Source organism: Lutra lutra, chromosome 3, assembly GCF_902655055.1.
Source record: "Lutra lutra chromosome 3, mLutLut1.2, whole genome shotgun sequence".
Taxonomy (NCBI): Eukaryota; Metazoa; Chordata; class Mammalia; order Carnivora; family Mustelidae; genus Lutra; species Lutra lutra.
The window spans coordinates 186,362,524-186,388,365 of NC_062280.1; the positions used below are offsets into that span (position 1 = coordinate 186,362,524).

At 44.8% G+C, this 25,842-nt stretch overlaps 1 protein-coding gene across 5 annotated transcripts in view; it reads right to left on the reverse strand.

Moving 5' to 3' along the window:
* Positions 1-25,842, reverse strand: part of DZIP1 (DAZ interacting zinc finger protein 1) — a 54,085-nt gene that overhangs the window by 21,967 nt on the left and 6,276 nt on the right. For all 5 annotated transcript variants that reach the window (XM_047720246.1, XM_047720248.1, XM_047720247.1 and 2 more), the window contains 9 exons: positions 21,952-22,036; positions 19,136-19,260; positions 16,859-17,020; positions 12,706-12,843; positions 10,976-11,038; positions 5,116-5,256; positions 4,598-4,646; positions 3,371-3,427; positions 932-988 (listed from right to left, as the gene is read on the reverse strand). In XM_047720246.1, the coding sequence (XP_047576202.1) occupies positions 932-988; positions 3,371-3,427; positions 4,598-4,646; positions 5,116-5,256; positions 10,976-11,038; positions 12,706-12,843; positions 16,859-17,020; positions 19,136-19,260; positions 21,952-22,036 (877 nt within the window). The remainder of the gene's footprint in view (positions 1-931; positions 989-3,370; positions 3,428-4,597; positions 4,647-5,115; positions 5,257-10,975; positions 11,039-12,705; positions 12,844-16,858; positions 17,021-19,135; positions 19,261-21,951; positions 22,037-25,842) is intronic.

Sequence of the window (25,842 nt, forward strand, 5' to 3'; positions counted from 1 at the left end):
GCTTAGGGGGTACTGACCTGCCTGAAATGACCTCAGGAGAAAAAGTAAGGAGCACCTTCATGAGTCTGTTCAGTGAACAAAAAGGATGGGTACAGAAGGCCATGCTAATGTGAAAAATATTTCTGAACACACAAAGTCTGACTTGACTGCCCATCATCGATTTAAGTCTAACTCAAAGGCTAAAAAGCAAAATGGAATGAAGTAATCATTTACATTCCAGAAGCATTTATAGGTAAGACAGAAGAAACTTGGTCCCCCTCCCATCTTTTAATTCAGTGAATATACAGCAGACTGTAGGCAAACAATGGACTAAAAACATACTTACAAAAACTGTAAGTGCCTTAACACTATAAAAATAAAATATGGTGACTGATATTCACCTATCGGCTAGATCACGTAATTAACAATTATCACCCTCGCACCCTGGTCCAGGAACTGACTCCTGGCAGTGGTTTCCTCCTGAGGCTCCCAATTTTCCCTTTGGTTTCCATCACATGTCTTTTCTAGATTTTTCCAACCAATCGCTGAAACTGTTTGTTTAAAAAAGGTGACTTGCTGCTGCACTGAAAGTTATAAAAACAGTCAGGTATGCCCTGTGGCATGTGCTGGTTGGCTGGTCTAGTAGAAAATCACCTTCTTGCCCAACACCTATTACTCTCCACCCAAAATCATACACAATCAAAGTACCACTCAACATTAAAATCTCTGCTTGTAAGTCTAGCAACACACGCATTTTTTACTTTATGACTTTGGTAGGTATATACAGTTTATGATAAAGTGACAAATGAAGACAGCAGTATTATTAACTTCTCCGCATTCACTAAAACGTCTTCTGTTTTGCATAGTTACCCCACAGAAGCACTTGTGGTTAATCAGTTCTCTGACTCAGGGCAGAAACTGCACATAAAATGCTGAGACTTGGCTGACTTACCGTGGGCCATTGTGAGACCTGATTTAGCATCCACAGTCTGTATGGGTGAGGCACTCACTGAAACAGCAGAAAGAGAAAAAGCTCACAGCCTTCCATAACAAAAACATGAGCATCTCAACTTCATGATGATCGAGTCCTCCTCAAATTAGTCAAGCTACATATAGATCGTAAGGGACAAATGTTTCAAATGACAATCACCAGCTAACCTAAACTAACACTCTTTGCTTTATTAAAATATAATTTGCTCCTTTAAAATATATAATCCAATATAAAATATACAACTTTAAGAATACAATTAGTATAATAAGAGTGGTGCAACCATAACCACTACCTAATTTTAGAACATTGTCATCACACGCACTAAAATCACCCATTAGCTGTGACTCCCCGCGTCTGCCCCCGCCAGTGGACTCTGGCAACCACCAATCTACTTTCTGTCTCTATGGATTTGCCTATTCTGGACATTTCATACAGAATGGACTCATACTTTGTGGTCCTTTGTGACTGGCGTCTTTCACTTAACATCACGTTTTCAAAGTTCATCCATGACAGCCTCAGCATGCAGTTTTACTAATTTTTTTAAGATTTGATTTATTTGTGAAAGAGAGAAAGAGAGTGAGAACACACAGGGGAGCTGCAGGCAGGGGGAGAAGGAGGCTCCCCGCTGAGCAGGGAGCCTGACGTGGGGCTCGATCCCAGGACCCGGGGGTCATGACCTGAGCCGAAGGCAGACGCTTAACTGTCTGAGCCACCCAGGCGCCCCCAGTATGCAGTTTTATGGCCAAATAACATTCCATTGTATGATCAGACCACATTTTACACATCCACTCGTTAGCTGACGGAGATGTGGGTTGTATCCACTTTTCGGGTGTTATGAACGATGCTGGTGTGAACACTCGTGTCATGGTTCCTCTCTGGACCATGCATTTGTTAGTTTTCTCTTTCACTAGCTTGTTACGATAGATCTTTAATTCTACTCCTACTCTGAAAGCCACTGGCCACAAACCTCAGCTTCCTTCGTAGGCATACGTTTTTGTCTTTACGATGATCACCGGCAAAGGTGTTCAGCTCCTAATTGTGTGTAGGTTGCTAGCTATTCTGGAAATGTAAGACCCTCAAAGACATTTGCAACTTACATCACCTAGATCGAGGTTTGCAAAAGTATAACCCATAGGACATAGTAGCCCACCACTTGTCCAATAAATAAAGTTTTATTGGAACCCAATATTGTTCCACTATTGTGCCGAGTCTAATTAAGGTATGAACAAGAGCAATTTAATGCCTTTTAACCTTCCCATCCTTCTATGAAATATATTTTTTTCCGTAAGATATAAGCCCAGCTTCTACTATTCCTTCAGACCTACTCTTGGGACTAAACTTCCCTTCCCTCCTCACACCTTTTAACCTCTTCAGCTTCCAGAAACAACATCAAGAGGCCTCCAGAAATCAGGTGTCTTGGTGGGTCAGTCGGTAAAGCATCTAGCTCTTGATTTCGGTTTGGGTCATGATCTCAGGGTTCTGGGATAGCCCGTGCAGCGGACTCCTCACTCAGCAGGGAGTCTGCTTGAGAATTCTCTGTCCTTATCCTTCTGCCCATCCCCCTGTTTTCTCTCATAAACAAATCTTAAAAAAAAAAAAAAAAAAAAGGTCTCCAGAAGCACTTGAGAAGACCGAGCAGTTAAAACCATTAGCATTTTCCAGTCAGTTGTGCCAAATTCCCAAATCTGCTCACCAATGCCCTTTCATCATTGCAGTCCTGGGCCCATATGAATGGTCCCATCACGGAGGGCCCAGCCTCAGCCTGGACCCTCCCCTGGTACTCAGATGCCCATTCACACACACGTCCTTTCCTGCCCAGGACCGTCTGCTCCCTAGTTTCCTCCACCCTTCCACTTTCCTGAATGGAATAATAAAATAATAAAAGTATCTCAACTATGTAACTATTAGGGAAACAACCTTTCGACAGTGTCCAGATGATGTCTTTGTGGATTATAGCCAAATTCTGACAGCTCCAAGAGACAGACATGCTGAGTCCACCTCAGGTGAGCGGTTGACAGAACATTGGGTCAAAGCCTGCAACCCTGAGTCTCAGTGATGCTGAAATGTGGCGGCCACCACAAGGTCACGTCGTCACACAGCACCACGCCTTGGGAAACCCGCAAGTACAAAGTGAAACAATGCCGAAGAATTTATAGTTGTCCCTTGATTAGGAGAACTGAGACATAATAGGTACGGCTAACCAAAATCACCACAAAACCACAAGGATATTTACAGTGTTGGGTTTTTAGATCTAGGTCAAAGCCAGGAATCAAAATAGATCATCATGTAATCTCCAAACACACTGGTTTTCGAAGGCAAGGCTCTAAAAATAATAAGTTGTCTATTGGTTTAGCCCTTCAAAAGTATCTTTAGAATACTGAGCCTTTTATAGAAACTTACTAGGTACAGCGGGAGCAGTTGGCTTAGATTCGAAAGTTTGCCAGATTACAGGATTCCCTGAAATTAAAAAAAAAAGAAAAAGTTAATGACCCAAATCACAAGCTATGGGTTATATTTTGTCAGCGCTTATCCTAATCTTTTCCCCCAGAAAAAAAAATAAACAAAATTTACCAACATATGGTGACTCACCCAACTGAGTAAAGACGTTTAACATAAATCCTTATAAAACTTTTTCCTAAAATTATTATCACTCAAGTACTCATGCTGAGTAATTACACAGCTCTTGCTCACTACCTGAACTCTCACAGTTTCGAAGAGAAGTTACAGGGAATCTCGGCCCTTCCCAAACCTTTATCTCAAAACAAGAAGGAACCAAGTATGTAGGTCATTGAACTCCCTCAGGGGGCCCCTAGAGACAAGGAGGAGATCCAGCTCAGACAGCCATTACCAAGCCCCAGTCAGTGCCCCCTCAAGTAGACAAGGATCCTTTAATGACCTGAGATGAGCAGGAGCCAAGACTTCTGTTACCTGAGAGGGGTCCAGGCAAAGGCGTGCTGTGTGCATTACTGGGAGACCCTGCATGCACTTCCGGGTGCAGCCTCCCTTCTAGACTCGCTCCTGAGGGAGAGGAGACGGGTGGCTATCACCACCACAGACAGTAGGCTGGATGTGCCCCCACTATGCTTAGAACAAACTTTTATCCCCCAACTGCCTCAGCTGACAAGCCAACAACCAGCCCCTACAGTACTTTGGAGTAACTGAGGCCAGGGTCGTTCACAATGGCGCATCCCCACGAGCGCTCAAATGTGCCTTTTATACGTGTTCCCCCATTTCATCCTCATACGAAGCCTGTAATATGGTTACTCTGAGTGCTCCAACTCCACAGCTGAGGAAACGGAGGCGGAAGTCAAAGGGCTTCACTGAGCCCCGGGTGTCTCCAGACCTGGTGCTTTTAGCAGTCACTCCCCCGCCATCACTCATCAGTCCAGAGGTATGGTTACTAAGCATGGATTTTGTGCCTAACAATATTCTGATAAAACCTAGGTGAGACCATTCAGTGATAGTCAATGTATTTAAAAATTCAACTCTCTGGATCAAGGTGACAGATGTCTCAAGTTAAAAATCACCACTGGAATGCCATGTGGGTGCCCAGAAGCCCCCAGGGGCCCCACATTCTTCTGAGGGAGGCCCACCTCACCTCCAACACTGGGATCCCGGTCCACTTACCTTTGGGCTCACTGACGCTGTTTAATGGTTTACTGGTAAACTCTTTAATCTGCAAAGAAAAACCGTTTTTTGTTTTTTGGGGTTTTTTTAGTGATACAAGTTTGAAACCAGATGGGGACATACTGGATGATGGACAGATACTGTATTTAGCAAATTAACCTTTTCATGAAGTCCTCCAAAGACAGAGGACAGATGGATTTTAAAGATACAAAGGCAAAAATTGTATAAAAGTAGCCTTTGGATTGGGCTGCTTCTCAAAGTAATCTCAAAAAGAAATTCTTCTCTACCTTCAAGTTTATTCTAAATTCTAATTGAACCAATTTTTGCTCTTCACAGTTTAAAAAAAATACCTTGAAAAATTATCTTATTGGATTTACTTTTACAAACAACCACAGGGAAGAAAATATTCTACCTCCTTTATCTTATCCAACTTACAAATGTTCTAAAATAAAACAGAATGTTCTTCAATAAATTGCACTGCTTGAAGAAAAACAGTGCCAATATGGAGCCAAAAATACCTGTTGTCTCTGTGTGATAATCAGTTCGTTCTGTTCCTGGAGTCTCTGCCCTAGCTCTTCTATCCTTTTCTTGTAGAAAACATTACTTGCATTGAGATCATCTATCATGGAGGTCCGAAGTTTCTCTATATGTGACAAGAGCTGGAAAAAAAAAAACAATTAAGGTGTCCGTCTGCAAACCGCGTGCACAATGTCTCCATCCCGCCATCTGTATGCACACGCCCCGTGTTCTTTGCTGGCCTCAGATTATCTGTGCACTTCAAGTGACCGAATACATCTTTGGTAACCGTGTACCAAAGCCTCAGCTGTACAAGGGCTTCACTTGTGCTCCCAGGGAGCTCATGACCCAAGACACAGCACTGAGAAGGTGAACGACTACATGCACTCGAGCACAGCACAGGACACACTGCCAGGATGAACACTGATCCAGCATCAGGGAGCTCCCACTGAGGGGCCATAACCCCATACCGTCCTGCCCCTCAGGTGTGCAGAGAGCCCACCTTCCTTACTTGTAAGTCCAGTGACTAAGTACAACCTCAATAAATCCTTGCTGAGAAAAAGAAGGTGGAAGAAGGGAGAAGGGATGGGGAGGGGTGCAGAAAACAGAAAGATCCAGATTCATAGACAGATCCGTCTTCAGAGACTTCGTGTCGGAAAAGATCACATACTGCACGTAGGAAAAAAAATTCAAGAACGATTTGTTGTCAGTGATTTAGGCAAAGATTCTTAAAACAATTTCAGGAGTCGCTTATAGAGGGGAAAAACCCGGGTCACTGGAGCTAAGGACAGTCCCAGCCTAGAGCCTGGAAGTGGAGGCGATGTGTGGACCGAGCAGGGCGGGTGGTGAGGGTGCCTCAGCATAGACTGAGTAGAGAGTGCGGGCGAGGCAGCCCCTCCCGACTTGCTCGGTTCTTCCCAACAAACCCTCATCAAGCACTTCATCCTGCTGTGTCCACACCACAACCTTATGGATGCACGTTTTGACTCCACAGTACAGAAGGGGGGACTCGGGTCCAGACAGCATAAAACAGATGGTCCGAACTCAGACGGCTGGAAGGGAGGAGCCCAGACCAGAACTTTCCAGTCTGGCTTCAAAAATTATTGCTCTCAAATTTAGTGACTAAGGCACGGAACATCTTAGTAAACAGTACTTGCAAACAACCAAGAAGCCCCCCAGGCCTTAAGAAATAAGTCACCAAAGGGGCTCCGGGGTGGCTCAGTTTGCCTTCGACTCGGGTTGTGATCCCAGGGTCCTGGGATCGAGTCCCACATCGGGCTCCCTGGTCAGTGGGGAGTCTGCCTCTCCCTCTCCCTCTGCCTGCCTCTCTGGGCTGGTGCACGCTCTCTCTCTCTCTCAAATAAATGAATAAAATCTTTAAAAAATTAAAATTAAAATAAAAAGAACCTTTCATAACCTAGAGGATGCCAAGAATCTCCCCAGGAGAACACTGTTAAGAACCTCCTCTACATTTTTACAGACCATGGGAAGAGGGCCCCAAAGCAGTTTGAAAAACACTGAGCTAGAAAACAGAAGGAAAAGCCTGTGAAAATGTCCAGGGCTTAGGGTGGAGGTTTAGGATCGACAAGTCAGTCCAGGCCCTCCAGAGGAAAGGGACACAGGAAACACTAAGGGAGAGCAACATTTTGGTGCTGGACTTGAGAATTGACCAGAAAAGCACAGAAAGGAGTTTGCAGAGAGAGGAATGTGATCGTCTAAGCACTAGATAGCCAGAAATTATTTCCGAGAGTTTGTGGCCCTTGAGCCCATTTCTCGTGACCTCCTGTCCTTTCAGGTCCCTGCTCTTTCTCTCTGCCAGAGCATAGGACTCTGCCCTCTCCCTCTGTTAGGTGAGCACCCGACAGCCTCCCAGGCTCCCTGGAGTCTTCTGTCAGGTCAAAAGGGCATCCCATCATTTATCTGTGACTCCCTTTGAACTCCTACCAATGTTATTTAAAAAAAAAAAAAAAAAAAAAAAGATTGCCAGGAACCTAGGTACACCAATAAAAAGTTGGCAATCGCAACTTCCCTTAAACAGAGAAACACAATATGTGCATTGTAGGACCAGTAGGCAGCAATCATGTGGAATAATTAATAGTTAGGTCTCAGGCAGAGATTACCAAACCTGATTGAATTCTCCCCTCTGTTCGGGTTTAAGAGAAATTAAGGAAGAAGAAAGCAGCTTCAGAGCGAACAAAACCAGCAGACAATGGAGCAGCGTAGCCTAGCGGCAGCACGAAACCCCCACACCCCCAGGGCAAAGGGGAGGGGGCGCCTCACTCAGAACCAGGGAAGGCCTCTCCCCCCTCCTCCAACCCGCCACCAGGAGGCCCTTCCATCAGGACTTGCGGTGGCCAAGCGTGCAGATGGGCCACTTGCATTCTGTTCCTGCCAGAGGGCCACTGAACTGACGGTTCCCACGCCGGTCTGGGACACCCGAGCTTTAAAGGAGCCAGAACTGAACACCAAGCCCTATTCATCCGGAAGCCCGAATTCTGTCCCTAAGTACCAATGCTAGAAGACGCCTTGAAGGATTAGGGTAGAATGTCAGACGATAAGGACGGTGGTTCATATTTTTTTTTTATAAGTATTTTTTTTTTTAAAGATTTTATTTATTTGACAGACAGAGATCACGAGTAGGCAGAGAGGCAGGCAGAGAGAGAGGAGGAAGCAGGCTCCCTGCTGAGCAGAAAGCCTGATGTGGGGCTCGATCCCAGGACCCTGAGATCATGACCTGAGCTGAAAGCAGAGGCTTAACCCACTGAGCCACTCAGGTGCCCCAGGACGGTGGTTCAAACCGTGGAAATCATCGGGGGATCTGGTGCCCCACCCCCGCAATACACACGCCCCACCCGAGACTGAATGGGGATCCCAGGCAGTGCAGCTGGGGTGTGTATTCTGGCAAAGAGCCACTGGTCGTTCTGAAGCCTGTCCCAGGTTCGGAACTACTACCTTAGAACCTCTCCAGGGGACGCTACGTTTCCCCAGAAAAGCAACGGCTCTGAGTCGTCCCTGCCGGTTCCCCTCGCGAGCTGGCTCAGTGCCTGACAGAGGAGCAATGCGATGAGGCTGACAAGCAGGACCCCGAGTTTAGGAGGTTCAAACCCACAGTCATCCCCACAGACGACTCTTCGAACCCAGCTCTTCCAGACCAGACCCTATGCGCAGCATCTCTCCACCCAGAAAAGCAAGGTTGAACGCTCCCCTTGGGGGCCGACTAGCCACCCTCCACGTGGGTTCCGCAAATATTTAATGAACGCCAATCACATGTCGGGTACATTAGTCGTACCCAAAATACAACAGAGAACGAAATACACGGAGCCCCTTCCTCACGGGGCTAGGGATCCGGCTGGAGAGACACACAGTAAACAAGTGAATACATCATCGAAGAACCACATGAGACCATGTGGTGGGACCAGTGAGGGAGGGGGCTACCTACTTACACGGCATGGGTGACCTGGAAGCCAAGGGCAGAAGGGGCTATGGCAGACAGAATTCTACACGGCCCCTAAGTCTGCACCCCCAGAGGGCATGCCCTGTATAACCCCTTTCCCTTGGCGGAGTTAACGAACTGAGTGTTTGTGCCCCTCTCCACCAAATTCATAGCTTGAAGCCCTAATCCCTTAGATGGTGGTTTTAGGAGGCGGGGCCTTTAGGGGGTGATTAGGTTTGGATTAATTAGGGTAGGGTCCTCATGATGGGATTAGTGCTCTTAGAAGAAACCAGGGTGCAGGCTTTCCTTTTCTCCCTGCCCGTGAAGACACAGAGGACAGCCATCGGCCACCGGGATCTCAACAGGAGGTGAACTGCCCAGCACCTTGACTGTGCCACTTCCCGGCCTCCAGAGCAGTGAGAAAGAAATGTTCGTTGTTTAAAGCCACCAGCGTGTGCAGACCAAGACATGGGCTGGGTGGGATCAAAGATGTGCTCCAACAATACAATACAGCAAGTGTGCACGAGGGACTTGACAGATGGAATTGAAGTCCCTAGTCCACTGACTCTGAGTTGAGGAAAAGAAAGATCGTCCTATGTGGGCAGGTCTCATTCAGGCCAGCCCCTCCCCTGCTGGCCGTCACGAAGTCAACAGCCGGATACTGAGCTGTGGAGGTAAGGGTCCTGATCCTACAGTGAGCCTGAAGGAGCCACATATTGCCTATAACCTGACCAGGCTTGGTTTGACCCTGAGCCTCGGATGAGAACACAGCCGGTTGTGAGATCCTGAGCACAGGACCCAGAGAGGCACCCGGATGACATGGATACTGTGAGATAACCAGCCACTGGTAATGTGCGACACCCACAGAGCCCTCATACAGAGGGAAGGAGCCAGGCACGTGGAGAGCAAATGGAAGGACAGCCCAGCAGCAAAACCCCTGGTGGAAAGAGAAAAAGGTCAGCATGTTCTCGAAGTGACCAGAAGGCTATTGTAGTCAGAAAGAGTTAGGTCCGGAGAGAGGATCGGGATGGCCGGCTGCCAGAGGGACTCTTCTGCTCTCTGGAGAGCAAATTGGGAAAGGGGTAGGTTGGAACTGGGACACCAGTTGCGGGGTCCTTCTAGAAACGGCAGGGGCTCGGTGGAAGGGAAGAGCAACGGAAATGAAATGGGCAGAAGAACACAGATACGAGACACATGGAAGGCCCTGCTGACGGCTGGGAGCTGGGCACTGAGGGACAGATGGGGCTCACGGCGGGCACCGGATCGCCCCGACCAGGATGACACTGGACGAAGGAAAACACATCGTCTGAGACCTGTTAAACTCAGGAAGCCTGGAGATACCAGGTCCAAAGCTGGCTAGCCCCTCCGCAGCTCAGAGGGTGGTTTAGGCTAGAGAAATAAACAGGGGGCTTACACCCACACACAGCCACACCCTCACCCCACGAACTCTCTGCTCAATCCCTAGAGCCCCAGACTATGAGAAATACATGCCTGTTCTTTGTCAGCGACCTGGTCTACCGTATTTTGTCATAGCAGCCAAACAAGCTAAGACACAGGGGACACAAAGGGCTACAAAATACATACAGAGTGAAAAAAGAAACAGAAGTTTTCCTATCCTAAAATCTCAAATGAAAGTACTTTAGGTTTTCTGCACCAGCGTGAACACTTTCACACTTAGATCTGTGTTACTCTCGGCTGAAAAGCAGTGTTATCATCAAACTGTTTTCATTAAAATGATTTTATCATGTGCAATCCCTGCTTTTCTTAAAAAGTATCTAGACGGCTACCCTACAAGATGGAAAAGTCAGAAACGATGTGTTCAACAAGGAAGGAATCACTAAATAACTTACAAAACATCCTTAAGAGCCTTCTCCAGCCATTAAAACATCACGATTTTGATGACTATTTTAAAACAGGAGAATGTTTGTGATATATTAAGCAAAAAGCATTTAGTTATAAGGCATGATTCAAGATTGGTAAGACTATGTATATGGGTTTCCATATTACAGAAACACAATATTTATGGCATAGAACACAGACTGAGAAAAATTATAACAAAGTCGTGGCAGGGGTTATTGAATTTTAAGTAATTTTATTTTTTAAAAGATATATTTATTTGAGAGAGAGAGAGAGAGAATGGGCAGGGGGAGAGTTAGAGAGAGGGGGAGAGGCAGACTCCCCCCGACCCCCCCATGCGGGGCTTGATCCCAGGACCCTGAGATCATGATGGAAGCCGGAGGCAGATGCTTAACCGACCGAGCCACCAAGGTGCCCCGAATTATTTATATATTTTATAATTAAATTATAAAATTTAAATTTTGCCACACATTTCTCCACAAAGTCTATGAAGCGGACAAAGACTACCTTTGTGGTAGAGAAATAATATATATATTCTTTTCAAAAATGACCCATTGCCTTCTTAGTCTTACCCGACCCTTCTCTTTCTTGTGTTCTTGATGAAGAGCTTGAACTCGCGCGGTCCACTTGCTTTCCTACGACACAGGAAAACCAGAGGAATTCATGTGCAGCCGCAGCAGTAAAATCCACTTGAAATGCAAGTTTTTGGTGGGTCCTATGGAATCCAGTTACCTCCTTGGAGACATTGTAGAGGCATTTTTTTTTTTTTTAAACTACAAAGACTCAAAAATGTTTAAACACATTTGCACTTGGTTTTAATCTTAAACTCTATGGCAGGGGTCTGCAAACATTTTCTGCTAAGGGGCTAATAGGACAACTTTAGGCTCTGGGGGTCACATGACTCGATCTTTACTACTAGCAGTAGGAGAACATCCTACTAGGAGTGGGCATGTGTGCTCCAAAAAAATTATTTTCAAGAATACGTGCTCATGGGCCAGTCTGAGGAGCTAAGAGGCAACACCGAGGTCTCTGAGGCCTGCGGTTCTGATCTGACACCAGAGCTCACAGGAAGGAAACGAGAAATGTAGGCAGGATCTTAGGATTTCATAACTGGATCCTTCAATTCCTGAGACCAGCTGGTGGGGAGCAACTATCAACAGCTCAGTAGGGGACACGATTCCTGGTCTCCTACCATGTCCCAGGGACCTCAGTGCCGTGGCCCGCAAGGGGAGGACTAGGGGACGCGCTCTGCCCTGCCCCGGAGGAAAGCCAACTTAACAACGGAGAGTCCCCCCACAATGTGTATGTGAGCAGGTCCCGCCTGGGGGACTACAGACAGGCAATCACCCAGAGTCCAAGAGAACACTCTGGAAGAGGTGTCACACCAGCTGAAGCCAGAGGCCCTGAAACTCCGAGAAGGGCATGACAGAGAAAGCCAAAGGGCTAAAGCAAAACCCAGAAAGCCATGTTTGGGGAGCCATGAGCTTGTCTGGTGGAGCGGGGACCTTCAAGGTAAAGCCAAGAATGGTGGGGGATGGCTCAGGGTCCAGATCCTCAGGGACTCTGACAACCGGTTAAGGATTCCAGACTTGGAAGGATAAGATGGGACAGTGACGTGGTCAGCCTGGTTGCAGGATGGAAGGTGGACTGCGGGGAAGGAGGCAAGACCTGGGCGGCAAAGTACGCAACAGGAGCAGTCGTCTATATTTCAAAAACACACTTCCTTTTTTAAAAATGTTACTGGTTTTTATTTTATTTTATTTTTGCTTTGTTTTGTTTTTTAGCAAAATCCTGAATTCATAAACTTGGATCTCTATTTACTTCCTGGTAAAAAAAAAACAATGTTCCCCTAAACTAGTATGACCAAAATTGCCAAGCTGGTTACAGAGGGCCACTATAATTAAGTTTGATAAATGAAAAAGACCATTAGTACACCAACGTAGCCTTATATTTAAGCTCTAAAAATTAAGTTGGTGCTTCAGCGTGTCTTTCTGTGCCTTTTGAAAGTGAGACCTACATCTGAAATATGAAAAATAAACTCTTAAGGTAATCCCAAACAATTCAGGGTGTTATCATGTTAGCAAAAAAGGCAACAATTTTGCCAACTGTTCTAGATCTGCATCGATTAGTCAGTCAACAAGCATCTAATGAACACCCGTTATTAGGTATCGGGAGATAAGAAGAAAAGAGTCAGCTTCGTGGCCACTGACAGACAAATCCCTTTTCTGTAGGTAAGCCTGCTGTAAACTGCTTCCCTAATTAAAATCAGACCCTCCGGCAGTGACTACCTGCAGGTACATACCTGACTGTCAAGAAACTGCATCACATTTTGGAAATCTTGGGGATACTGAGGGCGTTCTTCTTTAAATTCATGGGCATCCTTTAACGTGCCAATGTTGGACTTGATCTGCATGTTGGACTTCTGGATTTCTGACAGTTGCTAGAAAATAAGATACAAACCGACTGGTATGGATGTTTGTACTTTTTTAAGATGGAAACAGAGAGTGAAATTGGGGAGCAATGGAGCCACTGTGAAATCTGACTGTCCTACTAGAGGCTCCCTGTGCTTCTCCTACTTCTCTCACCTAATGGTTTTCCAGTGTTCTCGCCACTGCTTTCAAAAAAGTTTTCCAACAGAACGTGTATGGGGTGAAAAAGGGAAAGGAAAAGCCCAACTTTCTAATCTTATACAATGGGTCTTACATTTTCTTTCTTTCTTTTTTTTTTTTTTTTAAAGATTTTATTTACCTATTTGTCAGAGAGAGAGAGAGAGAGAGCGCAGAGTGAGCACAGGCAGACAGAGTGGCAGGCAGAGGCAGAGGGAGAAGCAGGCTCCCCACAGAACAAGGAGCCCGATGCGGGACTCGATCCCAGGACACTGGGATCATGACCTGAGCCAAAGGCAGCTGCTTAACCAACTCAGCCACCCAGGCGTCCCAAGGGGTCTTATATCTTCTGATGTGCACATAACGGTTGCCAGGAACAGAGGAACTGGGGGCAGCTGGTTCTCATGATAACTGAGTGCCAAGGCCAGCCTCATTCAGTAACTGTGCCCATGAATCCGTGAGGGACGTGGGGTTTTTAATTCTTTCCTTCACTTGATATATTATTCCCTAGGTCACCAGCAGTAAAAACCCCCAGAAAAGTCACAGAAGGTAACATGTTAACTGAAAAAATAAAAGGGTGGGGAGCATAGCTTTCCTGCCTAACTCTGGGCTGAACACAGCAACTTCTTTTCAAACAGTACAGCAGGAAACAGGGGGCGGGGGTGACTTTTCATTGGAGGAACCTGACAGACACTACCTCAGCCAGGTGACCAAGGTCAACACTAACAATCACATCATGAGGAGAGTATTCTCTCTGGTATGATGTGATGAAAACTGTATTTTAGCTCTGACGATTTCATTCCTCAAACCCATAAGCCCAGTCTAGGCATGAGAAGACTATGGGATAAATTCCCGTAAAGGGGATCCTACTGACAAGTACTCCTCAAAATTGTCCAGGTCACCGAAAACAAGTCAGGACTCCCCTTGGGCTCCCAGACAGGAGCCCAAGGGGACGGGACAACTACCTATCAGGTAGCATCAGGTATCTGATCCTGGAACAGAAAAGTGACATCAGCTAAAAGCTCAAGAAGCCGGACTGAAGTACGGAGTTTGGCTACTACTACTCTATCAATACGGGTTCCTCAACTAAACAAATGGGCCATACTCATTTAGGATGCCAGTAGTATGGACAACTGTGTACAGGGGTAGGCGAGGAGGATTTCTAAGACATTTTCTGTACTCTGTGCTCAATTTTTGTCACTACTCTAAAAATGAAGCTTATTATAAATAATAATATTAAAAACCAACTATAGCTGAAAAAGGCAAACACCCACATGTGGTCACCTGATGAACAGACAGAGGAAATGTGACACGCATGCAATGGGACATCAGGTGGCAATGACAAAGGCATGACACAGTGGGACAGAGACGTCCCTTCCTCATGACACAGATGAGGCTTGAAAACATGGCACTAACTGGGAGCAGCTGCTCATAAAACCTCACATGTTATATGCTTCAATTCATAGGAAATGCCCAGAATAGGCAGATCTGCAGAGGTAGAAAGTAGACATGTGGTCGCCAGGGGCTCGCGGGAGGGAGTGCCAGTGGGCACAGGGTTGCTCCCCAAGAGTGATGAGATACTCTGAAAGGATTGTGAGGATGGCTGCACAACTCTGGGAACATACTAGAAACCACCGAACTGTATACTTTAAGTAGGTGAGTTTTATGGTCTATAAGTTAAATCTCGATAAAGCTGTTTTTTACCCAAAAAAAGTAGGAGTGGTAAAAATAAAAGTCCCATGTTGGACAAAGTCCCAATCTACTATTCGCCTGGGGGCAGGACCATGGAGGGACTGTCAGGCAAAAGAACTCTAACTGGCAGCTTATCACAAGGGAAAAAAATGAGTCTGGCCTTGATGCAGATATGAGAAGCCAGTTTTTTCTTTGGGGGGGGGTAGAAGAGAAAGACTCTTAAGCAGGCCCCACTGTGCCCAGTGGGGCCCAAAGCAGGACTCGATCTCACAACCCTGAGATCATGACCTGCGCCGAAATTGTAAGTCAGACGCTTCACCGACTGAGCCACCCAGGCGCCCCTGAGAAGGCAGTCTTAAATGGGTAGGTACTGCAATCCACTAGTGGGTGACGTGGCACCCTGCTTTGAGCCACAGTTAGGAGTGCAGGAGAGGCCCCTGAGGCACGAGTGGGAGAAGAAACCACGGACAGAGAAATGACTGCCTCAGTGCTCTGATGCTCAGGACCAGCTACAGCCAAGAACAGCTGATCCAATGGAAGTTGCCTGAAGGAAGCCCTACAAAAAAAAGACACGACGTGCCATCCACATTTATCTCCCTTCAGCTTTTCAATTTGCAAATTACAACTTAGAGAAGAACGGAAAGAACAGTATAATGAACACCCACTTCAATTGTTAGCATGTTGCCACATCTGCTTTATAAAGATATGACGGGGCTGGCAGGATTTTTCTGTAAAGAGCCAGACAGTATTCTGGCTTCGGGAGACACGCAAGGTCTTGGTCATGACCACCCAGCGCTACAGGCCCCGCACAAAAGCACCAGGGACAAAATGTAAAGGAACATGTGTGGTTGGGTGCCAATAAAACTTTATTTGTGGACAGGGAAATGGGAACTTCATGTAATTTTTGTGTCGTGAAATATTCTTATGACTCTTTTCAACCATCTAGAAATATTAAAACCTTTCTTAGCTCGCTGGCCATACAAAAATGGGTAGCATGCCAGACTCGGCTCACAGGTGGTGGTTTGCCAACCTCCGTGCAAAAGTTCAAGGTGTTTTTAGAGAAGGCCCTCCTTAGCCATATTCCAAAAATACCCCTCCATTTTAGTTTACAAAGCTTGTCCCCTAGAGGGAGCTCAAAGATCTTGTTTTCTTTCCTCAAGAGCTACTCATGACTGAGCTGCCCATCCAGCTGAAGTCATTCTTAGAGGGAAGGCAATGGCCACTGTCACAGAGTTTGAGGTCCCAACCCAGCAAGATGTGTCTCTGTCTATGCGTGTGACCAGGGCAGTGTGGACCAAGGTCGCTCCCACAGAGGATGAAGGCTCATTTAGCCACATCCTGCTTGTTCAGACCTCCTGTCTTCCTCACTGACCAGGCTGGAGATCTGGAAGGGAACTGGTAAAAGGTTCTACTTCTGTCTTTCTGGGTTGGCTTCCACAATGGTGACCTGTGTCAGCCTTTCCAGAAAGTTCCTTCGGAACTTTGAAAGCTTCAAAACTCACGGAAGGGTTTATGGTTTATGGCTATCTAAACCTCACCAGCTAAGAAAAGAGAGACCCTGTTCTATGATCTGACCAAAGGTACTAAATGTATGAAGTGTTCTTTTTTTAAGATTTCTTTTAACTTTTGGGACACCTGCATGGCTCAGTCAGTTCAGCATCTGCCTTAAGCTCAGGTCATGACCCCAGGGTCCTGGGATTAAGTCCCACATGGGGTTCCTTGGTTAGCAGGGAGCCTACTTCTCCCTTTGCTCTTCCATTCCCCCTGCTTCAACTCTCTCTCTCTCTCTAACAAATACATAAAATCTTTAAGAAAAAAAAATTATTTTTAAGTAATATCTCCCCCCAACATGGGGCTTGAGCTCGCAACTCTGAGATCAAGAGTCTGTGCACCAGTGATTGAGCCAGCCAGGTGCCCCTCAAATGTACCAAGTGTTCTGCACATGCGTTTGGGACCAAAGCTCCCACTCTCAAAGACAACTTTGCTGACTTGCTCTGTCTTCTGTATGTCTTGGGTTCCCTCACCACTCTCAGGAAGAGAGGTGTCTGGGCACAATGAAGTAATTTCTAGATCTGCTGGCCATAATGCCATTCTAACACCACCTCTCAAGGCAACAACCCTACCAATATTATGAGGACTTTTTGGCTTAATACTTACATATTCTAATGCTGAATTCTTGGAAGTCAATTCTTTAAACTCCTTCATAAACATTTCCTTGACTTTTTCCATTTCACCAACCAGTTTCTCCTTTTCTTCTTCCTTCCATCTATCAAATAACTTGAGAAAGTCTTCCTCTTTTGTTTTTTGCATTTCATATTCCTGAAATTATTTTAATGCATGGCTTTAAAAGTTCTGATATGAAGCAAATATGTAAAATTTTAAATAAATGGACATAGCTTCACCTCCGGTGTGGCAGCTAATACTGTGTGTATCCGATAGGTTTGCAATCTCACTTCCTATCCTGGCCATGTGCACAGTGATTTTTTCTAAACCAAAAACAGCACACAGCATCCTTCTGTCCTTACATCTCTTAAAGTACAAACACAGACGCCCAAAGTCTCAAGAGTAGAGTTCTGTGGTCTATGAATTTGCATAGCAGATATGCAATAATACGTAAAATGTAAACATACTTTAAAAGAAAATGTCTTGAGCAGAGGAACCACTCTCAAGACTGTATCCATTTAGAGGGAATAGCCCCATCTCATCGCCCAAAAACACAAATTCATATTTATACAAGCTAAATTCAAGGTCTAGTCAATCAACCTTTGATTTCTCAATGACTTAAACTTTTTGGTTTTTTTACCTAACTGGGGACTTAACATGATAAATAAACTTAGTCTGACACAGACAACACTGCACCCAACGACCCCAGAACATACCTTCTTGCTAAATGCACATGGAAGATTCACCAGGATAGACCATACGTTAGGTCATAAAAGATTCTCAATAAATTTTAAAAGACTGAAGTCATGCTAAGTGTATTCCCAACCACGACAGAATGAAGCCAGAAATTAATAACAGAAGAAAAACTGGAAAATTCATGAATACTTGAAAATTAAACAATGTACTCTTAAGCAACCAATGGGCCAAAGAAAAACTCACTAGGACAAGTAGAAAATACTTTGAGATGAATAAAAATCAAAACACAACATACTGAAAATTTTTAAAAAAGAAGAAGCCAAAGCAGTGCTCAAAGGGAAATTTATAGCTGTAAATGCCAACATTAAAGAAAGAGAGAAAGATCTCAAGAGACAAAGAAGGTTATTATGCAATATAGAAGACATAAGAATTGTAAATATTTATGTGTCCAATATTGCAGCACCAAATTTATAAGGCACATACTAACAAAAGAAAAATGAGATATAAACAGCAACATGGTAATCATAGAGGACTTTAATACTCCTTAGACAGGCCATCCAAACACAAAATCAACAAGGAAACACAGATCTGAACAACGCTACATACAAAATGGAGCCAAAAGACATACACTATCCAACAGCAGCAGAATTCACATGCTTTTCAGTGCACATGGAACAGGATAGATTACACGTTAGGTCACAAAACAAGTCTTACCAAACTCAAGAAGACTAAAAGGCTATGTCAAGTATCTTTTCTGACCACAATGGTATGAAACTAGAAATGGTATGAAACTAGAAATCAGTAACAGGAGGAAAATTGGAACATTTACAGATACATGGAAATTAAACAATACACTCCTGAACAACCAATGGATCAAAGAAGGAATCAAAAGTGACGTCAAAAATATCTCGAGATAAACGAAAATGGAAACACAACATACCAAAATGTACAGGGTGCAGCAAAAGCAGTTCTAAGAGGAAAGTTTACAGCTAAAAATGTCTACGGCAAGAAAAAAAGAAAGATCTCAAATAAACAATCTAACTTCACACCTCAAGATCTAGGGAAAAAATATTAAACTCAAAGTTAGCAGAAGGAAATATAAAGATTAGAGCATAAATAATAAAATAAAGAATAGAAAAACAATAGGAAAGATGAACAAAACTGAGAGGTTTTTTTTTTGAAAAGATAAACAAAACTGACAAACTTTTAGCTACACAAACAGAAAAAGGACTCAGGCAAATTATAAAGGAAAGAAGAGACATTACAACCGACACTACGGAATTACAAAGGCTGGTAATAATCTACTGCGTACAGTTGCATACCAACACATTGGACAGTCTCAAAGAAATGGATAAATGCCTAGAAACAGGCAACCTACCAAGACTGAATCGTGAGAAAAATAGGAATTCTGAACAGACCAATAATGAGTCAGGGCATTGAATCAGTAATCAAACACCTCCCAACAAAGAAAAGCCCGAGACCAGAGGACTTCACTGGTGAATTCCACCAAAAGTTTGAAAGGAACTCATACGGATCCTTCCCAACATCCCACCGGTTCAGAACTCAGTACCCTACCTTGGAGAACCTGACGGCGTGGGCGTGCTGGGCAGCCTCCAGCTGAGACCTGGTGAGCTGCAGCTGCTCCTTGAGCATGTCAATCTCACTCTGGAGCTTATCAGTCTGTGCCTTTTTCTTATACTCTGTTGCAACAGAAATATGCGGTTAAAATACCACATCTTCAGAAACCTAGCTGAAAACTTACGGGGTACAGCCTCATTGATAAGACAAAGACAAAGGAAAGTGCTCTGTCTTGGGCTACTACTACTTTTTCAAGCCACGTGAGCCAATTTTTGCTCATGAGTGTTTACTTGCAGCCCTTCACCTTATGGGGCGCTGAATTACTTGTAGCCCATTATTTCAGCCACTGTGTTGGATTATCCTCCAGAGACAGTGTGAGAGCCCGTTCAGGGAAAGCTAATGGTAACAAAGAATAATCCTGAGCTCTTCTTGGAGATGCCAGTCTCAAGAGAAGGGAAGCCAATAGCTTCCACTACAGGTAGCGCCATATTGGAAATCTCTACAGTCACTGTCCTTCTGGCTCCCACCACACGCTCTCCTGAGAACCCCGGTGCTAAGACAAGCAGAGGCTGGTATTCAGAATGCAAACTGGGGCCATATGCTGTCCACAGGGCCAAAATGAGGTACCAAAAGGTTGTAAAAGGAAGCAACAAGTGAAGGGAAGGTACTTATTATGTACATGTACTTACATGAAGATGTGCACATGACTGAATGGATATACATGTGTCTGTGAGTGTAGACATGAAAGGTATGGAAACCAAAGTAGAAAGTCAGAATCTCAAAGATGACCTGAAGAAATAATACTCATTTCAGAGTCTGAACCACTCTCTGAAACGAGTATGAGATAGAATAAGATACTGAAACAGAAGAGAAAGAAGGTCAGTTTCACACTGAAGAATGGTAGTTTAATTAAAATACTTAATCTTCCCAATTTCTCCAATACCCTGCTAAACTCTTATCAGGAGTCCAGGACTTACAAATGGAATTTTCCGCTGTTGGTATTGTTTATACAAAGCTTAGCTATTTCCGAAACAAATCTATTTGTTTGAAATAGGCAGGAATGGAAACAGACTGGCTCAAAAAGGAAACTAGAGCAAGCACTTAGGAACAAGCTAGCAGCACGCACATTTAGATGCTAAAAGCATTTAAGACCATAATGAGAATTTCTGTGGGTTACCGGTCTACAGGCAGTTGGCAGAATGCTTTGTCTGCTCATGGAGAAATGAGGCCTGGCATTTATTTTACCTTAAGAACATTTATTCCTGGATAAGCCACAGAACCCCTGCCCTCTCTTGCTTCTTTAATTTCCCCCTCTATACATAGTTAATTCACGTCAAGGACCCAAACACTTTTTTGTATCTCCCACATCAATGGAAACAAAAATTTTCCCTTGGTTCCACATTTCCCTCCAGACAATGCTCATGTCTCTTGCTGTCCCTCCCAGCAAATGTTACTGACCACTGCTCACCTGACTCTCAGCTCGGCTCACTCTCTCTGGGCTTTTGTCCCACCAATCCACTGAAGCTGCTATGTCAAGGTCAGCAGCAGCCATCGCAACAGCAATAACCAATCCTTGGTCCTCATCTCACTCTGTGCCTCAGGAACTTTCAATAAACTGACCACTGCCTCCCTCCTGAAACCCATGTTTCCCTTGGTTTCCATGACAACACACTCCCAGCTCTCCCTCCTGCCTCTGTTAACTACTCCTCACTGCCCTCAGCTGTGCTTCCTGAGCTCCCCATGTTGGAAGAGCCTTAGGCTTGGCCCTCAGCTGTCTTCCCTTTCCCATCTAGGTGAGCTCCTCCAGACCAGCTCTGCACCCTGGGCCTCTCCCTTGACCTCCAGACACCCCACATCCCCACCTGGATGGCGATCGTATGTGTGACTCAAGTTCGCTCTGACCAACACGAACTCTCATTCTCCTTCCTTCCTCAATCCACTTCCGCCCCTAGATCCCCATCTGAGTCAACACCGCCGCCATTCCCCCAAACATCTAGGACAAAACCCCAGGACTGTCGTTCTTTATCTCTTGCTCTCACGCCGAGTCACATGCCTCTGTGGTCTCTGGGTGGAACACTTCCTCTCCATCTTCACTTATCTGGTCTTCCTTGGTACCGCCCCAGTTTCACTGCCATGTCACTTGCCTGGGCTACTCTGGCAAGCCCCCCTCACTCTTTCACCAGCTTCCAACACAGCCACTATGCTTTCCACCAGGAGTTACTCATACTCCTGGCCGGCCTGCGGGGGGCAGCGGGGGGGGGGGGTCCTCGAGGTCCCACGTGACCCAGCCTCCTCCCCTCCAACGCCCCGCCCCCTACTGCCTTGCTCCCTCTACTCCACTAACCTTCTATCTGTTCCTCAAACGTGCCTGTGCTACCTCTCCCTCATCCCCACCCCCCACCCTGACGACAATCGTCGCTCCCTTTGCCTGGGATATCCATTTTCCAGATTTTCCCCAGGCTGGGCCCCTCCTCATCATTCCACCTGCAATCAACTAGCATCTCCTCAGGGACGCCTTTGACGACCACCCCCAGCCCATCCTCCTGTTTTATTTTCTTTGTTGCATCTGCCACATCTGCAAAGAACCACTCATTTATTTGTGTGAGTGTGTCTCCTCCGCCCCTCCTGGAAGACCCCAGGCCTGGTGCCATGCACGGCACAGAGTCAGGGCTCAAGCGTTACTTAACGAATGAACAAAGACCATGATACTTTCTTGTCAAAGGACTGAGAGATGCGCTGGACCATGTCTCCCTGAGAAAAAGAAACAGGGACCCGAAGGAAAACCGCTCTTTGAGGTTGAGCCTGTGACTTACCGAGGTGAGAATCTTCGGGGTGGCGCCGCTGAATGTGACTTTGTAGGAAAGCTTGGTTCATAAAGGCCTTGTCACAGAAATGGCACTGAAAAGGAGAGAGCAGCAAATCCCAGGGTCAGTCACCAGTGTCCTCCCACCTAAGTTCCATTAAAATTGGGGTCCCTGGGGTGCCTGGGTGGCTCAGTGGGTTAAAGCCTCTGCCTTCGGCTCAGGTCATGATCCCAGGGTCCTGGGATCGAGCCCGGTGTCGGGCTCTCTGCTCAGCAGGGAGCCTGCTTCCCCCTCTCTCTCTGCCTACTTGTGATCTCTGTCAAATGAATAAATAAAATCTTTAAAAAAAAAATTGGGGTCCCTAAAGCACCACCTCTGGGGAATTTTCTACCCCCACAAGGATATGTAAAAGCAGGACTAAAAGGACAATTGTAAACCAGGGTGTTGTCCCCAAACAGTGAAAACTATCTCTGGGCAGCCACGGTGGCCCAACCTGGTGCTTCCAAGAACCCCGGTTGCAGCTCCCATTAGACAGGTGGTTCCTAGCCGGTCACCAACTTGCTGGGGACACTCCAGCCATGCCGGTCTTCTCTCTGTCCCTCAAGCAGGTCAACTTCAACCTCTGCCTGAATCTTCCCCAGACCTTCCCCGCTGGCTCCTTCTCAACCTTCCCTGAAGCATCTTCCACACAGGGGAGGAATGGCGCGTCCTCAACCAGACCCTCGAGGGCAGTCCTCCTGCCAGTCACCATCCCATCCCGCTGCCTTATTTTCAACATTGCACATCTCACCGGTTACTATTTCCACATGTACACACTAAACTTGTTTATGGTCTCCTGCCCAATGCCTCTGGGTTCCAGAACATCCTATTCCTGACACCATGGGCTCTTGTCTATCTTACTCATAGCATTATCCCCAGCCCAGCATTAATGAATGACTGAACACATGCTTAGAAATGTTTAGCTTCCTAAATAAATTTTACTGGAAAAAAAAAAAAATCAGTGCTACCAATATCTCCATTTTCCACTTTAACACCGATTCAAATTTTAAGCAAAAACTCAACTTGTTTCATCGTACCTGTATTACTCTGAATTATACCGTGAATATTAAATGTTTCTATTTCTTAGTATTTCAGAGTCTATCTCTAAAAGGGCTTGCTTTTAACATAATCATAATAGTATTATCCCACCTATTAAAATTTGAAAATTAGGGGCACCTGGGTGGCTCAGTGGGTTAAGCCTCTGCCTTTCGATCCGGTCATGGTCTCGGGGCCTTAAGATCAAGCCCCGCATCAGGATCTCTACTCAGCCGGGAGCCTGCTTCTCCCTCTCTTTCTGCCTGCCTCTCTGCTTACTTGTGATCTCTCTCCGTCAAATAAATAAATAAGATCTTTAAAAAAATAAAAATAAAATGTGAAAATTAATTCCCTAATGTCAACACATTAAAAATATTATTTTTCTCCAATATTTCACATACTGCCTTAGAAAAAAAAACGTTACAGTGTTTTGTTTTGAATCAGGATCCACATAAGGCCATATCCTGCAATGGCTCATCATGTCTCTCAACTCTCTTTTGATCTAGAAGTTGACCCTCCATCTCTCTTTTTCCTTGCAATTTGCTTGCCAAAGAAACTGAACATGTGTCCTACGGAGTTTCTCCCAGTCTAGATTCTGCAGTTTCATCTCCAATGTGCTATTAACCTATTCTACTCGCACATGGTGTTGCCTTACTCTGAATCAGGAAACCTACATGGCAAGCTCTGATTCTCTTTCCCAGAAAACCCACAGGATGACCTATTTCCTGGTATCGTGTTTCAGGGAACCTTGAACATATCTTTCCAACCTTCTCTGCTGCTGATGACTGCTTGAATTTCCTCACAATACTTTATGGACTGTCCTCCTGACTCAGGGGTCAGTGTGGGCTCTAACGTTGTGCACAACCCTGGAGAAAGGAAAGGATGAAGAAACCTAAAATATGGGGCTTTTAATTTCTGAAAATGGAAAATAGGTATTTTAACTATTTGAATAATACAGAAAAGCCATGAGCTCAGGGTAAGAAGGGGTTCCTACTCCCCAAAAAAGAAGCCTGACATTGTGACTGCATCAAGACGAAAAACTTCTGGGATGCCTGGGTGGCTCAGTCCATTAAGGGTCTCCCTTTGGCTCAGGTTATGATCCCAGGGTTCTGGGATTGAGCTTCATGTTGGGGCACTCTGTTCAGTGGGGATTCTGATTCTTCCTCTCCCCTGCTCCTTCCCCCCACTCATGCTCTCTCTGCACGCTGTCTTTCTCTCAAGTAAATAAATAAAATCTTTAAAGTAAAAATAAAATTAAAAAATGATGAACTTTCATATGACAAAAACATCAAAACGATGTTAGAAAACTTTCAGTTTGAACAACTTGAAAGTTGCCATTCCATACTAACAATAAGTAAAGAGCTGAACAGACTAAAAAATCAACAACTCTTCTTGGATCCATAAGAGAAGAAGACACCGGGCAAACCACCACCTGCAAGCTTGTAGAGACAGACATTGTACTGGAAGTCGTTGCTAATGTAATACAGCAAGAAAAGGAAATAACAAATACAAAAAAAAAAAAAAAATACAGCCTAGGAAGGAAGACACAGAATTTTCTTTGTCTGCAGATGTAGACAAATGTAATGTATATAGAAAATCCAAAAGAATTGACCAAAGAAAAACCTTAGAACTAATAACAAAGTATACCAAAGTTGTAGGATATAATGTTAATATACTAAAGCCAACTTTCCTATATTCCAGTAATGAAAAATTGGAATTTGAAATTAAAAACACACCACCATTTACATTAGCACCCCCCCAAAATCAGTACTTAGGTATGAATCCAACAAAATATGTACAAGATCTATATGAGGAAAGCTTCAAAGTTCTGAAGAACAAATCAAAGAAGAACTAAATAAATGAATATCCATGTTCATGGATAAGAACACTCAATATTGTCAATAATTCTCCCTAATTTGATCTTTAGATTCAAAGCAATCCCAGTCCAAATCCCAGCAAGTGATTTGTGAGTAGCAACAAACTGATTGTAAAGTTTGCTAAAAAACCCAGAATAGTCAACATGGAATTGAAGGAGAAGGACAAAGTTGAAGGACCGACATTTCTCAACTTTAAGACTCACTACTTAAAGCAACAATAATCAAGACAGTGTAGTACTAGCTAAAGAACAGACGAACAGATCAATGGAGGAGAAGAGAGAGCCCAGAGACAAACCCATGTGAATATCACCTAATCTTGGACAAAGGAGAGAGAACAATACAACGGTACAAAGATAGTTTCTTCAACAATGGTGCTGGAACAACTGGACATCCACACGCCAAAAAAAAAAAAAAAAAAAGGAACATCAGCACAGACTTCACATCCTTCCCAAAATCTAACTCAAAACGGATCACAAACCTAAATGTAAAATGTGAAACTACAAAATTCCTAAAAAACAACATAGGTAAAAACCTAGATGACCTTGGTGATTTTTTAAAATTTTTATTGTTTTTTAAAGATTTTGTTAATTTATGAGAAAGAAAAAGAGATGGATAAAGAGTGTGTGCAGGAGCAGGGGGAGGGACGGGCAGGCAGAGGGAGAAGCAGACTCCCTGCTAAGCAGGTTGGTTGCGGGGGAGGTACATGGGGAATGAATAAGGTCACATCAGAGGCATGTTTTAAACTATGTCTCTCTGACTGCAAAATGCATGCTTTTGCTACCCCCAACATTCATCTCTAACTCCAAAACACTGAAAAACTGCAAGGAGGATCAGAAATTCACTGGCAGATTCCCAAATCGGCCAGGGGTGCTAAAGCATGGAGAGGAATCTAAGTCTTCCCATTACGAGAACAAAAGTTCTTCTTAGAATGAGTCTAAGTCCTGTTATG